Source organism: Ochotona princeps, chromosome 2 (genome assembly GCF_030435755.1).
Source record: "Ochotona princeps isolate mOchPri1 chromosome 2, mOchPri1.hap1, whole genome shotgun sequence".
In the NCBI taxonomy this organism is placed as follows: domain Eukaryota; kingdom Metazoa; phylum Chordata; class Mammalia; order Lagomorpha; family Ochotonidae; genus Ochotona; species Ochotona princeps.
In genome coordinates, this window is record NC_080833.1 from 102666011 (window position 1) to 102681488 (window position 15478).

At 39.5% G+C, this 15478-nt stretch overlaps 1 protein-coding gene across 2 annotated transcripts in view; it reads left to right on the forward strand.

Moving 5' to 3' along the window:
• Positions 1-15478, forward strand: part of NOTCH2 (notch receptor 2) — a 157358-nt gene that overhangs the window by 35074 nt on the left and 106806 nt on the right. For both annotated transcript variants that reach the window (XM_058660137.1, XM_058660138.1), the window contains exon 2: positions 8053-8134. In XM_058660137.1, the coding sequence (XP_058516120.1) occupies positions 8053-8134 (82 nt within the window). The remainder of the gene's footprint in view (positions 1-8052; positions 8135-15478) is intronic.

Here is a 15478-nt window from a genome sequence, read left to right on the forward strand (position 1 = left end):
AAAGGAAGAAAGAGAGGGCAAATGTTTTCCAGGTGGAAGGATGTATTTGTATAAAGAGGTGACCAAAGGCAAATGGCTGCATCCTGACTTGTAAGATATGTGGATATTTCAAACCTTGTGTTTCATACAGAAGAGTCAAATGCATTAATTTAATCTCCCAGGAATTAAAATATAACTTTTATGCAATTGAAATTTTTATGCAATCATTAAAAAAAAGAAAAAGGAAAAATACATAGTGCATAGACTTCAGTACAGCACAACAAATAAGGATGATTTTTTGTGGCATGCCTAATATAATAAGATAAAATTGGAATTTAAAAAAATCAAGATTATTCTAGATTTATCAACTCAATAGAATGAATTTCTATATAAAATGAAAATTCTAGTGATGTCAAAAATGTACTTGTAAATTCAGTTTTTGCGAGTATATTTTCTTAAATCATGGCTTTAGTTTTTATAGTTTGAAAAGCTGTAGCATTTTGCTATGATCTCAAGGTAGTCTGAGTTTTAGTGTCTGACTTTGGTGTCTGTGGTCGTTAACCTCCTAGGTAGGAAGCACATTTTTCTATTATATCCATGAAGAATGAAGAAATCTCCACAACACCATCAGGAAAATAAAATTGATGTCTTCCTATTCCATATTTTTGCATTTTAATCAAGACTAATTTCAAGGAGGAAAACAGATGTTTCTCCACTTCGTTTTTATTTAAATGTACCACTTGGGATTTGAAGCTTCTGCACTTCTTCTGTTTGTTTGTATTTTTTTTAATGGTTCGATGCCAAAAGTGGAATAAAGAGGTTAGCAGAAACTTTGAAAGTGGAGGGTGCTATGAAAGTTGTTGCAAATCCCTGATGTCTCCCTGTCTGCCCTCCATTCTCCTATTTTTGGTAATAATGCAAGTAGTCATTTTAGAGAAGTTAGCTCTCTTAATTTTACTGAGCCTCTTCCAGGGCTGTGTGCCAGAAGCAATAGCAGCCAACCACAGCCAAGAACCTGGGGCGTAAACTCAGGCTTCATCACTCGCAAATATTGCTTCTTGAAATTTGCATAAACGTTGAAAAGCAGAAGAGTCCCGTATAACTGCTGCTTGCATATTTTATGGAACCCCCAGCATTTAAGGCATTAAAATGGCCTGAAGAGAACAGATTTCATGTATTTCATATATGAAGTTTTAAACCCATAATATTACTTGCTATCCTTGTCACTCCTTTTTTTTAAAAAAAATTTTATAGTAGCATTATTTCAAGTTTGTAGTCATAGACTTAATCTTTCACTAAATAAACAATTCAAGAAATAGAAAGGAGGAAGACCACAGTTCCGCAGAAGTATACATAAGGGCTATAAATGTCAGCTTCACTCATGTATGTTACTTTTTTTTTTTTGATATCCTGTATATTAGCTACAAATCAAAACATGAATTTTGTCTTTTTAGGCCTGGATCATTTCACTAAGCATAATGGTCTCCAGTTGTTCTATTTTGTTGCAAAAACAGAATTTCATTCTTTTATGGCTAAATAATGTTTTATCACATATGTGCACCACATTGTCTTTATCCAGTCATCAATTGATTAGACGTCTGGGTTGATTCCATATTTTAGCCATTGTGAATTGAGCTGCTAGAAACATGGGGACAGAGATTATCTCTTCATATGCTGCTTTCATTTCCTTTAGGTAAATTGCCAGGAGTGGGTTGGCTGGGTCACATCACATGATAGGTGTACTTTCAGATTTTTGAGGAATCTCCATACTGTTTTCCATAGGGGTTGTACTAGCTCACATTCCCACCAGCAGTAGATTAAGGGTGCCTTTTTCCTTCCACATCCTCGCCCACGTTTGTTATTTTTTTGAGTTTTGGATGAAAGCCATTCTGGCTGGGGTGAGGTAAAACCTCATTGTGGTTTTTATTTGCATTTTCCCTGATGGCTATTGATCCTGACCAAAAGAATGTCCTCTGTAACTGCTCATGAACACTCACTGCAAGCGTAAGCACACAGACAGAGGGAGTAGGATCTGAAAAACATCATGTGGGATGGACAGCAGGGACCTGTTTGAGGAAGCTGCGGAGCAGCAAGTGCTCCGGTTTAAAATGATTGCATGTTAATGCAGTGCGGGAAGCAGAGAAGACTGTTCTGGTTACACTGGCTGAGGTACAGACTTAGAGATTCCTGAAGAGAGGCTTTTCAAAGCCGGGGTTAGGTAGACTGGATAGTGAAAAGCCCTGTAAAACCTTGGTAAATACTCAGGAGAGATTTTAAGGAGGCCTCCATCCTGCTAGGGCACCTTCAGCTTTGCCCCAAATGGCTACATTCCTGAGGCGCTGGAACTGGTTAGAATCAATGACAGCTGATTCTGTTGTTTGCAGTGTTTACATATAAGCAATGCTGATAAACCGTGCATAAATACTAGAGCCTTGTCTGAACTCTGTTGGCGTTAGTGCTAACCCAGGATTCATGTTATTGTTCTTAGGGGCTCATTGTGGAGGTGTTCTGAGGTAGGTATGAAAGTGTATGCTGAAGATAGGTACTAAGCAGTTTTTATTATTCTTAGAGTTATTTGGGTAGGTCACTCCCTCTTTATCCCTACTGTAAACCTTCTTTTCCTTAGATTTCAAGGCCACAGGGATAGTTTCCTTTATTTGTGCTTGATTTCTGTGCATTTCTAGTAGAGGGCCATAGTCAAAGTAGTTGTTCAACAAATGCGACATTAAAGTTGAGTGGCATTGCTTCGCTTTTACTTTCAGTGAATTCTTGTACCTGCAGGGCTATAACTTTTTGAAAGAAGAGCAGTCAGCTTTGTTTGCTGGCTTTGTAACAGTTCAGGATATCTTTTTATCTCTTCTGTTGGGGATGGCAAGAGGGAAGGATTTATTCCACTTATTGGTATCATATCCTGTATTGTGTTGTTTTCCTTTTAAGATTCCCTGTTTTTTTTTTAAAGCCCAAATATTTACCTTCCCACCAAGCATAAAACCTGTGATCCTTACTACAGTCTAATTTTTTTTTAAGATTTATTTATTTTTATTACAAAGTCAGATATACAAAGAGGAGGAGAGACAGAGAGGAAGATCTTCTGTCCGATGATTCACTCCCCAAGTGAGCTGCAACGGCCGGTACTGTGCCGATCCGAAGCCGGGAACCAGGAACCTCTTCCAGGTCTCCCACGCGGGTGCAGGGTCCCAAATCTTTGGGCTGTCCTCGACTGCTTTCCCAGACCACAAGCAGGGAGCTGGATGGGAAGTGGAGCTGCCAGGATTAGAACCGGCACCCATATGGGATCCTGGGGCTTTCAAGGCGAGGACTTTTAGCCGCTAGGCCACGCTGCCGGGCCCACTACAGTCTAATTTTTAGAAATAATTTAAAATGTTTTAAAAGTTTATCGGAAAAGTAGACGGTGTGTGATCCTCTGCTCGTTGGTTCACTTCCTAAAGGCCCATAAAGGCTGAGGCTGGGCCAGGCTGCCGGGAACTCTCTCTGGAGAGTGCAGGAACCTCCCATTAGAAGCGGAGGAAGGACTCATTTCTAGGTACCCTGATGTGGGATGCAGATGTTCCAAGATACTGCTGTGCCACAACTTGCTATGCCACAACTTCTGTCCCATTGCTTAAAATGCTTGATTAGCACGTGGTATTTCATGACCTTCTGTAGTCTAGCCTGGTTCTTTATCCTTACTGTTGCGGAAGAAACTACCTGTACAAAAGTGGGACGTCGTTCTCATTCACCCCTCAAGGAACTTCTCTCTGGCTTCTTTACGACTCTTGTTCATTTCAGTCTTAGCTCCAAGGATGCCTCCAGAAGATGATGTTTTCCTAGACACTCTTTAACAGCGTGCTGCTCCAACTCCAGACTGTCCCACTACTGGGTTCTGTATCTTAACAGAGGTATCACCAGCTAAAACAATTTTATTTATTCATCAATCATCCATTAATTCATTCTTCATGAAATAAGAAATAGGTTCAGTGTGTTTTTTTTTATTTTTATTTCCCTGATAGCTAGAGAACCTGAGCATTTTTTCATGTGTTCTCTTAGCCCTTTGAATTTCATCTTTTGAAAAATATCTGTTCATGTCCTTTATCCATTTGAGTTTCAGGGGTTTCTTTGTAAATCCTGGGTAGTGTAGTGCATGGATTTTTTTTCCTATTCTGTTGATTGTCTTCTCACTTTGTTGATCATTTCCCTTGCAGAACAGAAGCTTAGCTTGATTTAGTACCGTTTATTTATTTTTCCTCTAACTTTTTCTGTGTTTTTGATGTCTTTTCTAAGAAGTCCTTGTCTATGCCTGTTACTTACAGAATGTTCCTGATGTTTTTCCCCTAGTAATTGATACATGACAATACACAAAGTACTTTGTTAGCCTTGGTGTCCCTGACATCAGAGCTTGCACCTGCCCCTAGTAGAGTTTCTCAGGGTGTGCTCTGATTACTAGCTAGCCCTCACACACTGTAGTGAAAATGTAGAGGAATTGGTTTTTAGATTTTATGTCACATTGCCAAGTGACATAGTGATGAGATTGTAATCCATTATTTCTTGATTGCTTTTTTGCTATTTTGGAGGCTGGAAGAGGTCACACAAAGGCAAATAAACAAGAGACAATGTATGCAGTTGATCTGTCAGCCAGTATTCATTGACTATCTACTGTCTGTGGCTAAAGATGAACATTCTGGAGAAAAGCCACTGAGCGGTGGTGAGTCCTTTAAAGCAACACTCCAGGAGCCAGGTGATGGTTCAGCAGATGAAGCCAGTGCTTGTGACACTGGCATTCCATGTGAGCACACGTTTGAGCCTCATCTTCCCCGTTTCGCAGTTAGCTCTCTGTTAAGGGACCTGACCAGCATAGGTGATCCAAGTACTTGGGCCTTTGCTGTCCACATGTGAGATTCCTGGCTTCTGCCTTGCCAGTCACAGCTGTTGTAGTCATTTGAGAGTGAGTCAGCAGATGGAAAATCTGTTTTTTTTCCTTTCGCTCTGTAACTCTTTTAAATAAGTAAAAAAATCATTTTTAAAATTAGTTTAGGCATCAGTTCTACCATGATATGATTTAGTGTTTCATTTTTTCTCTAGAAATATTAATTTGTCTGAAAGTTCATTGTTAGTCTTAAACACTTCTCTTTTAAAAAAGAAAATTGAATTTTGAGATGATATTTTTTTCTAGTCCCACCTCTAGTGATCACAGTTTTAGTTGATTTTTGTAGGGCAAATAATTGCAATATTTAGGCATATTTAGCCTCATTGTTAAAGTCAGAATTTTCAAATTTTACTTTTTAAATTTCAGACAAGATTCATATATTTTCATCTGGATTATCCAAGGTCTCTAATGGATTACAGAGTTTGAAGACATTCCTTAAAGCGATATTTGTGCTTTATCATTGTTCTTCTCCAAGTGTGATTCCTCAGAACTGTACCTTCAGCGTCACCCGGGAACTAGTTGAGATTACAGATTCTCAGGCCCCTTCCATCAGAAACGTGTGTGTTGGGGTCAGAGCAAAGTCCTACTTCATTTTAACTAGTCCTTTGGGTGACTCTACTGAACCTTTGAAAACTATGTGTTAGTAAATGTTAAAGGTTCAAGGTAGCATGATCTCACAAATCAGCCAAATAGCATTAATTATTAGCTTAGTAACCCCACCTCTTCTTCCGGCTCTGCGTTGGATTGGCTCACCAAGCCTAGACTGTAAAGTTATTTGCTAGGTTGATTGCCACATATTGACTTTGGGTTGTTTGTATTTCTCTGAACCTGTCACTGTAATGATTTGCCAGGACACTTAATAGGAATAGGCTGTGATTTTTTTTTTTCAACCACAGCTTTCTGAGTCATGGGTGGCTGGGTCCTTATGCCCTCCTGGTTTCTGTAGGCCCCAGCCATGCCATTCATTTACTTTTATTGAGGGAGGTGTCACAGTTGGATCCTAGGGGACGTTCAGGAGCATTTAGTCACCCTCAGCTTGGTTGACGTAGGGAAGCTAACCCCCATGAGATTGAGCGGTTTTTCTCAGCTGCACAGATAGTTAAGGGTAGAGCAGGATTGCAGGTCTCCTGCAGAGAAATGAAGCCACAGCTTGCTGCCTGGTCTGCATGGCATTCCTTTCCTACAGATTTTTTTTTTAAAGCAAATAGTAAAAATGCTAGGAAGTTATCATTGAAACTAATAAAAGTGTCTAAAGGGGATGAGAAAAAATCAGTTTGAGAACTTTGGTATGGAGGAAATAACCTGACATTAACTGTTTTAATTATAGTTGTTGCTTTGAGCTTATCAGTGTGGGAAGAGGGAGCATTTGAGCCTTACAGGGAAGTGGGAGATGGACGGCAAGATGCCCCTCTTCCTGAATCTGCCTGCAGCCCAGTGACTGCTTGTGTGAACTCAACAGCTGGTCCTAGACTCTGCCCTGCCACCAGCTGAGGGAGAGGGAGGTGAGGAGTGACACTGCCTTACCTCCTGATGAAAGGAGATAATAACCCCCCCTTGAGAAAACAAGTATCAGGTGTTGGGAAGCAATGTACTGACTGCAGACTTCTCACTTTTAAGTGTTGTCTCTCTGACAGTGCGAGTTGGCAGGCCATTTATTCCTTCTGTGTTCTCCTCTGTGGAATGGGTACAAGGAAATGAAGTGTTGAGAAGTTGTGGAAATTGAATTAGTTGATCTGTGTAAAGTGCTTAGGACAGTGCCTGATATTTAGTAAGTGCCACATGTCAGCTACTGTTGTTACTACTTTTAAAAATAACATTTTAAGAGTGAGGTGGAATTTCTGTAAATGTGTTCTCATGATTGCACCACTTGATGCAGTACTGCGCAAATAAAGTACTCTCAAGAGATATCATGAGAATGGAGTTGTTCCTGTGGCCAGCTTTTGCCTGGTCCCTGCTTTAAAGAGTGGCTGATTTTGATGCTCAGGACAGGCACAGTTTATGCATAGCATGGTATGGCTAGAGGAAATTCGAAGGTAGGGTTTTCTAAGTTTTGCTTTTGGGTATTTATTGATGAACGTTGTTAGAACTGGACATCTTAATGGCCTACAATAAATTGTTCATGAATATCAATTTTGATAGTTTTTGTTGAAGTAGATTTCTTTCTGATTCGTTTTTCTACCTCTTATTAGGACTCTTGTTACACATTTTGATGATGGAAATCCCAAGTATAAAAGCCAAACAACCCAGATGCTGTAATTATCCAGTGATTGAGTAGAGGTTGTGACTAGACTGCTTCCCCCACCAGTGGAATCCAGTGGGGCCTTCTACTGCAGTTTTTCATGAGCCATATGTTTTTGGAAGGGGCTCAGATAGAAAGCACCTTTTTGTTGTCTCTCTAAGAGACTGGAAGGATCCAGAGTTTGTTTTTTCTGTGTGTATTAAACTAATTTTTCATTTTATTTGGTCTCTATAATCGCTTCATGATTAACTTCCCATTTTTATGTAAGACCCTTGGAAATTATGTTTTATATATTTATCTAGTAACTTCTCTCTTGTTTTTCTGAATAAATTTTATAATAGTGTAATGCCTAGTTCCTAATAGTTTGCCTTTTCTTTCTCTGAATCCTGACATAAGGCTTAGTACAGTGCCTACTAGGCTGGCCGTGTTAGTCTGTTGGACGAATATTGTTGAAGTTTCTGCTTACTTTTTGAAGTGGCCTGTTTTAAACTTCGTCTGTAGGCTTAAGTGATGTATTCCTATCCTTACCTAGTGTCTACCAGATCTCTCTAAACATTTTGATGAATCCTTCTTCTGAAGTCTCCAAAATCCCTAATGGCAATGGCTTGCTGTGGATGTTACAGCTTTAATTTTCACTGGAGGACAGAGTTGTAATACTGGAGATACTGAAGCCTAGACAGCTAAGAGCAGCATACAAGACTGTGAAAGTTATTCTGCTAAGAGGTTTTTTGAATGATTCTTTTTTTTTTTTTTCCTGGCAGTAAAAGTCAAAGATGAGAAACCATTTAAGGGAACCTAGGTCAGGTTGGGTGCTAGAATAAACATTGACTTGGAAGAGATAATCTTTTTTCAGTGACTGAGGGTTACAATTAGTGACTTAATACTAATGTGTATTTATTTTTATTTTTAGCTTTGCAATGTCGAGATGGCTATGAGCCCTGTGTGAACAAAGGAATGTGTGTTACTTACCACAATGGCACAGGATACTGCGAGTAAGTTTTTTTTCTTCATCTATATGTGTATATATATATATAAATGTATTTGCACACACATACATGTATATATTTTCCTCCCCACAATAGGACATTGGTACTTCTGTGAAATGTTACTGGTTCACAAACTCTCCTGTTGTAGTCTTTATGTGTGTCTGTGTATGGGGATTGGGGTGGGAGGTTCTGGATGCCATGGTTAGCAAAACCTTTTACTTTTTTTTTATTGTGGATTTTTTTTATAGTTGAGTGCCATTTAATATCTTAGTATATTCTCTTCTGTTTTTTGATTTTTAGGGCGCATAGCCTTAGAATCTCTCCTCAACCTGTGAGCTGTGATTTAAGTCAAACTGAATAATAGAAACTTTAATTCTGTCCAGCATTAGAGTATATTTTATCAAATGTTTTTCCTAGTGTAAAACGATCCATTTCTGACAGTGAGTCTGCGAGAGAGGAAGGTGTATACATATGTGTAGGATGAGGTGAGGGCGTGAGGCTGTGAGTACCTGGTGCTCTGTGGGGTTGTGAGAATAAGGAGGAGGAATGGGAACTAGGAAGCATAGGCTAGGCTAGTTCATGACCCAGAAGGTTCTTTGTTTCCAGTCATCTAGCTAAGTCTGAGTTTTTCTTTATTTGGAGGAGTCTGTGAGACAATTTCATGAATAGTTCTCTAGGTTTCTTTTTTCTTTTACCTCAGTTGAAATTTTTTTGGTATTAACCTATATCCATTGTATTTATTCCTGAAAAATAGAAGAACAAGATTTGAGTATACAAAATTGAGTATATAAAATATGAGTATATAAAATAGTTTTATCTTTGCTTTTCTGAAAAGCATTTTAAGAATTTGCCCAGCATACTTTAATTTCTCCTTTGGAAGTTTAATTGTATACCATAAATATAATTATGACACTTTTTTCTCCAAAGCCCAGTTTGACACCAGAATCTAAGTTCTCTAAGGTCAAAAACAAGAATTTTTCCAATTTAGAAACAATTTCTTCACAAAGGGAAAATATTTGAAGCTGTGATAACAGTCAGGCTTAGTAATAGATTGTTTGTATTGGAATAAAGATGAGATTGGAAGTGAAAGATTTTGTGTAACTGATTATGGGTTGCCCACTTACTTTATCTAGCTGTAAAAAAAAAAGTGATACATTTCCCTCTATGAGTAGAAATTTTTTTATAAAGATTTATTTATTTTTATTACAAAGTCAGATATACAGAGAGGAGGAGAGACAGAGAGGAAGATCTTCCTTCTGATGATTCACTCCCCAAGTGAGCCGCAACAGCCGGTACTGTGCCGATCAGAAGCCAGGAACCTGGAACCTCCTCCAGGTCTCCCATGTGGGTGCAGGGTCCCAAATCTTTGGGCTGTCCTCAACTGCTTTCTCAGACCACAAGCAGGGAGCTGGATGGGAAGTGGAGCTGCTGGGACTAGAACCGGTGCCCATATGGGATCCTGGGGCTTTCAAGGCGAGGACTTTAGCTGCTAGGCCACGCTGCCGGGCCCTCACCTATTTTTTATTTGTTTATATTAAATGATAAGGAACTGGTTCTTTGAGAATTTAAAGCAACTTTAAATTGATATATATTATTTGTACCCATTTGCAATATTTAGTATTACAGTTCAAAACATATACATAATTTGTAATAGGCAAATCAGGGTAATTTCTAGCTCCTGAAATGTTACCATTTTTCTGTGTTGGGAATATTCAGACTCTTCTCATAGTTATTTTGAAATGTGTAATTATTTATTGTAGCTATAGTTATTACCCTTATGTGCTATACAGTGATAGAATTATTTCCTATCTAACGTATCACTCTTTGAAGAGTTTTGTGTCATCCTGTATCCAGCATCACATTCAACAGAGGCAAGTTAGTTCTATCTGAAGGTAATTCAACTTGCTAGAATTTGAAATAGGTTCTAAGTGTTGGCTTCTGTTTGTCATCTGACATCAAGAATGGTGGCCGGTCTCTAAGTATGTGCCAGGAGAGGACCCCAAATGTGTCTTTGGGGAGGAAGCAGACTTGTTGCTTCTGTTCTTAAACTCCAGCTTAGGATGGGGACGTTGCCTTTGTGATTAGTGGAGTCAGAGCTGTTTCTTCAGTTCTGTCTTTGGTTGCTTGTTGTTGATAGGATGGAATGCTTATGGATATAGTTCTAGGACAGGTGGCACCTGTTTGATGGCTGTTTCTTTGAGAAAGGGAGAGTTAGGAAAAAACTAGTTAGGCCACCTATTTGGGAGATCAGTGTTAGCCAGAGCAATTGTAAAAATAGAGTATTTCAGTAGCTCAGGAGAAGTAATATCAGCATTGTTAGGAGTGGCAGGGTCAACATAAGTGGGCATGGGTAAAGCAAGAAACAGTAGCGAAGAGGCCAACTCAGTCATTCCTGTGGTGCTGTGCCAGACTCCACAGAGGTTGAAGCAACATTCTAATAAAAAATAAAGTGTCTTTAGAGGTCTTTCAGTATTTTCTTGGCCAACTTTGCTTTTTTCCCTGGGTGAAAAAGGTAATTTATCTTGTTCAGTGAGTATTTTCACAAACTAGTAAATAAACATTGAAACACTTGGAAGGTGCATAAAATTCATATCAGGCTTGTAGGGCATGTGGTTATCTTTTATTCATGAGATTGTCTAGTGGATTAAGAAAAGAAAGTGGAAGCCAGATTCCTTTCATGGGGGGTGGGGTGGGTAGGAACTGATGGAAAATATTTTAAACTAGAAGGTGTCATTGTTTTAAGTAGTGCAGTGCTACTGATTCAGCTAAAATATAATGATTGTTTATAATAATTATACAAATCCCTGATAAGATCACATTGACAGATGAGGATAAGTGCTTTCAAAGTTTAGTCTTGTACATAAACCTTTTTTTTTTCCTCACTGTTAGGAACCTAAGTACCATATTGGTCTGTGATTAGACTTGATGCCAGTTGAGGAGAACCTGTGTAATCTTGCATAAAACTCAGTTATTGCTGCTACATAGCTGCTGTCAGATGTTAATGAAGCCCTCTCACTGCAGAGAGAGGACATTTTATCCTTTCCCTTGTCCTACTGGGAGGTGTAAATATATAATTAATCTTGGGTATCATTAATCACTTTTCAGATTATTTGCTCCAGGCATTCAAATTGAAGCCATTGCAAATCCTAGTTTGATTAAAAACCATGACCAGCTCAAGTCACTGAAGTTCTGGGGTTGGAGAGCTTTTGATCCGTGTTCTCTACAAGATGTGTATGTTTTAGGAATCTAAGTGTTTTGGTTATTTAAAGCCCTTGTCTACCACTTCATATCCTGTAAGTTGTCTGTGATCACGTTTCTGTCAACTATTCTTTCTCTATGAGTAGAATTTCTGTTGACAATTCATGCATAGGAAGTAAATTTTAATTACTCACTGGATATTGTGAGTGGTACATTTTAAAGTTTATGTGCCACCAAAGAAAGTTGAGTATGGTCCTGGTGGGAGGGAAAGTTGAGTATGGTTACTAGCGGGCCATGTTGATTCTGTGTAGAGGTTTGGTCTTTGGCTTTGTTATGGTGGGTTTACTTTGGTTTTACCGTTAGTCCCGCAATACAAGTATATCTTAGTCCGGGGAAATGGTCTTTATTCTCAGGGTATGACCCTTCACAGAGTTTAGTGCAGAGTTCATTAAGCTCTGGGTGGTCTGTCAAACTCCTCTAATTTGGCAGGACTTGAATTCTAAGTCTGTCTTAGCATCATGAGTATTCTGTTTAGTCTTTGCAGCCTTCGTCCTCCTCTTCTTCCCTTCTCTTGGTTGACTCTGCTCTTGCTCATACACAGTCAGGGATCACTTGAGGATCTGAGCAGAATGGAATGTATACTTTGAAGCCACCCCCTCTGTCTTTCCCAGGACTTCTCCCTCCTCCAATTCCAGCTGCTTTGGCAGCTCCAGATGCTCTGACTTCTCCACCCAGGACCACTCCCATTTTCTGCTCTCAGGCCTTTCCTCTTACATTGCCTGGACAGGGAGTATCTTCAGGAGACTACAAGGTAAATGTGGGTTTTATGCACAGGTCTGCCTGCTTATGTCTGCTCTACTGCCTTTAATGTTTTGTTCAGAATTTATAATAGCTGTGAACAAGAATGTTGGTTTGATGTAAATTACTTGGCCCAAATTTTTATTGGTAACAGTTAGAAATGTAAGAGGAGCTTTGAAAATTTCCTGCCTACCACTTAGGACATGAGGTGTTCAGTCCACTGCAAAACAATGTAATGCCACCATGTGTTATACAGGTGCCTGTTGATAGGTACAAGCCCTTGAGAATCTCAACTCTTTGCCAACATATCCATGTAAAAACTAAGAATTTTAAAATGTTTGTGAAATAGAATTGCAGGATATTCATGAATTATTTTTTGTTAATATTCATGTCCTGCAAACTTTTTTGTGACTCCCCCATATGCATAAATTTCATTTTGGGAGGCTCCAAAATAAGCTTATTCTTTAATTTCATTTCCACAGACTTTCTGAAGCGTGCTTATAAGCACGTATGCATCTTAAAGCGAATCACTTATCATCATGTAAAATTGTATACAACTTCTTGTCACATTTTATCTAAAACTTGTGTGCTGGTTTCATTGAATATTAACAACCAGTAATTTTCCTTGCCATGATTAGGGAGTAATGTTGGTGGGCCAGGCTTCCCAAGTCTGTCCCAGGAAAATGGAGCCAGCAGAAGGGAGCTCTGTCTTTGCCTGTCCAAAAGCACTGAAAGTCAGACAAGCGAAACTTCTGAAGTTTGAGAGAGAGAAAAGGGAAGGAAGAAAGAAATTGGAGTCATTGTGTTCTTTGTCCTCTTGATGAATTTCTGCACAGTGAGTAGGCAGTGGGGACACTCAGGATCTCGGAAATAGCTCATGGTTCAGGAGACGCTGTCAACATCTGTGTTGTGGTTCTCCCCAAGAAAGACAGTTCTAGCTGACTCAACATTTCCTGCCCCCACCTTTTTATACCTTTTCAGTGTATTTAATGATAAACAGGAGACAGTGTCAGATCAAAGAAATACAGAGGGAAAAATAACTTTGAATCACCTTTTCTCTTCTCTACTAAAACCAGTTTTGTCAGCCTGAATCTTTCCAGTGGGGTGCCCTGTTCAGCAGAACATCTTGTATGTAGTTTTCTGGAAGATGGTTCGTGAAGGCATATCTTTCGTAAGTCTTTCTAAAACAACACAAAAAAACAAAAACAATAAACAAAACCCTGTGTTTACTGGAAAGGCGGAGTGACAGGGAAACGGGAGAGGGAGGAAGAGAGGTTTACTCCTTAGGTGACTACAACAGCCAGGTCTAGGCCAGGCTGAGGCCAGGAGCCATAACCCCGAACTCCATCCTGGTTTCTCAAATAGATGGCTGGAACCTAAGGACTTGGGTTATCTTGTGCCGCCTTCCCAGGCACAGTAACAAGAAACTGGATTACAGATGAAGCAGGAAACTAGAATCAGCACTCTGATATGGAAGGCCTGTTTCACAGGTAGCGGTTAAGGCTGCCATGCCATAGTGCTGCACACTTGCATAATTCTTTTATTTTTGTTCATGAAAGTGAAGAATGCTGTATTTTGGTTTATTAAATAGTGTGTACAAAATATAATCTTTTAAATTATGATATGAATAGGAGTATGACAAAAACTCTGCTTTATGCAGTAGAGACGATAGCATTTGATGGGTTTGGGTAACTCACATAGCACTGGAACTTTGCACATGAGTGTTGTGGGTCAATCTTGGACAGCACTGCATTTCTGAGATGTGATCTTTCAATTGCAAGTTCAATGTAGTTGCTCTGGAAGAGCTGTAAGAGGATGAAGAAGGTGGGAGAGAGTGTATTCTTCAGGAGAGAAAAACTGATAACTTGATACAAAGTTTTTGTTTTCTGGTACAGCATGAACAAATCAAGACAGATTATATGCAGCTGTGAAAGTGGAACAGGTGAAATCCAGGCGTTCAGAGAAACCTTGCTGCTAGCCCCGTTACAGACAACACCTTCTGTTTGTATACTGATTTACAGGGGTCGTTGTGGATGTCCCTCTGAGGTCTTTCCTTGCTTATGACTTCAGTTCTGGACCCCTGAACAGTGTGGTTCCTAAGTGATGCTTACTGTTAACAGCTTCTTTCACAGCCACATCACAGGTCACTGCAGGGGCTGGTAAATGAGGTCCTTATCAACACACAGCAACTTAACTCCCATACTGTCTTGGCTCATCATTATGCTTTAGGTGGGAGGGCCTTTGTGTTTGAGGGTCGGGTAAAGAATGAAAGAAAGCAGGCTTTAGACTGTCTGCATCCTTTGCTCATCCTGGGGAACTGCCCATAAATTAAGTCAATTAATTTTGGCTTGCAAACATGGCATTAATAATAGATATAAATTTAGCGAGGCTTCTTTCAAAACAGCCTCCAGGTTAACCATAATCCTGTGTGAAGTTTCCTTTTTACTGTTTTAATTGTGGCTTGTCAGCACCATTAATTTCATGTAAGAGTTTTTTTTTCCCCTCCATTCTTCTTGTGCCTTAGTGGAATGACAAGTATTTCTCTATCAGGGTCTGGAGAAGCTTAAGTCCTTCATTTTGTCTTTATCTGTTCTTAATCAAGGCTGCCAAAGCAGTGGATGATATTAGAGTGTGGTAAAAACATAATTCTCTAAAAATTTTAAGCAATATTTTTGTTAAGCTAGCATAAATCTATAGTGATAGAGTTCTTTATTAAGCCCTTTTCTCAATGCCCAGTAGCCGTGAACTTTGCCAGTAGCAATACAGTTTAGTGTAAACTTGCACGGTTTTGTGTGTGTGCATACATGCATGTGTGTGCATATTGTCATTATTATGTGTTTGCTGATTTAAGATTTTCTGTTTATTTACTTGAGAGGTGGAGAGTCACATACGGATAGGTAACCAGAGAACTCCGGTCAGCTAGCTCACTCCCAGAATGCTTACAACAGTCAGAACTGGGGCGGCTGGACGCTCAGCCTAGGCCTGCCACATGGGTGGCAGGGATCCGGTTGCTTGATCCATCCCCTGTTGCTTCACAGGGTCTGCACTAGCAGGAAGCTGGGATAAGGACTGGGAACCAGGGATTAAACTCAGGCACTGTTATCTCAGCCACTGTCTTAACTACTAAGCTAAGAGCCTGCCCCAAGTAATGTGTTTTGTTTCTATATTTGTCCTAGTTGAGTTTTACCTTACATCCTGATGTAAGGTAACTTAAAACATCTCCTGGGTTTCCCCAAATTTTCCAGATTCTGTTTGTTCACTGTTAATGATCATTGTTAGCACAAGGTCCCTGTGTGTCCAGCAACATTGTGCTGACTCTCACCCTGATGTCTTTGGCCTTCCCTTGTTAATGTG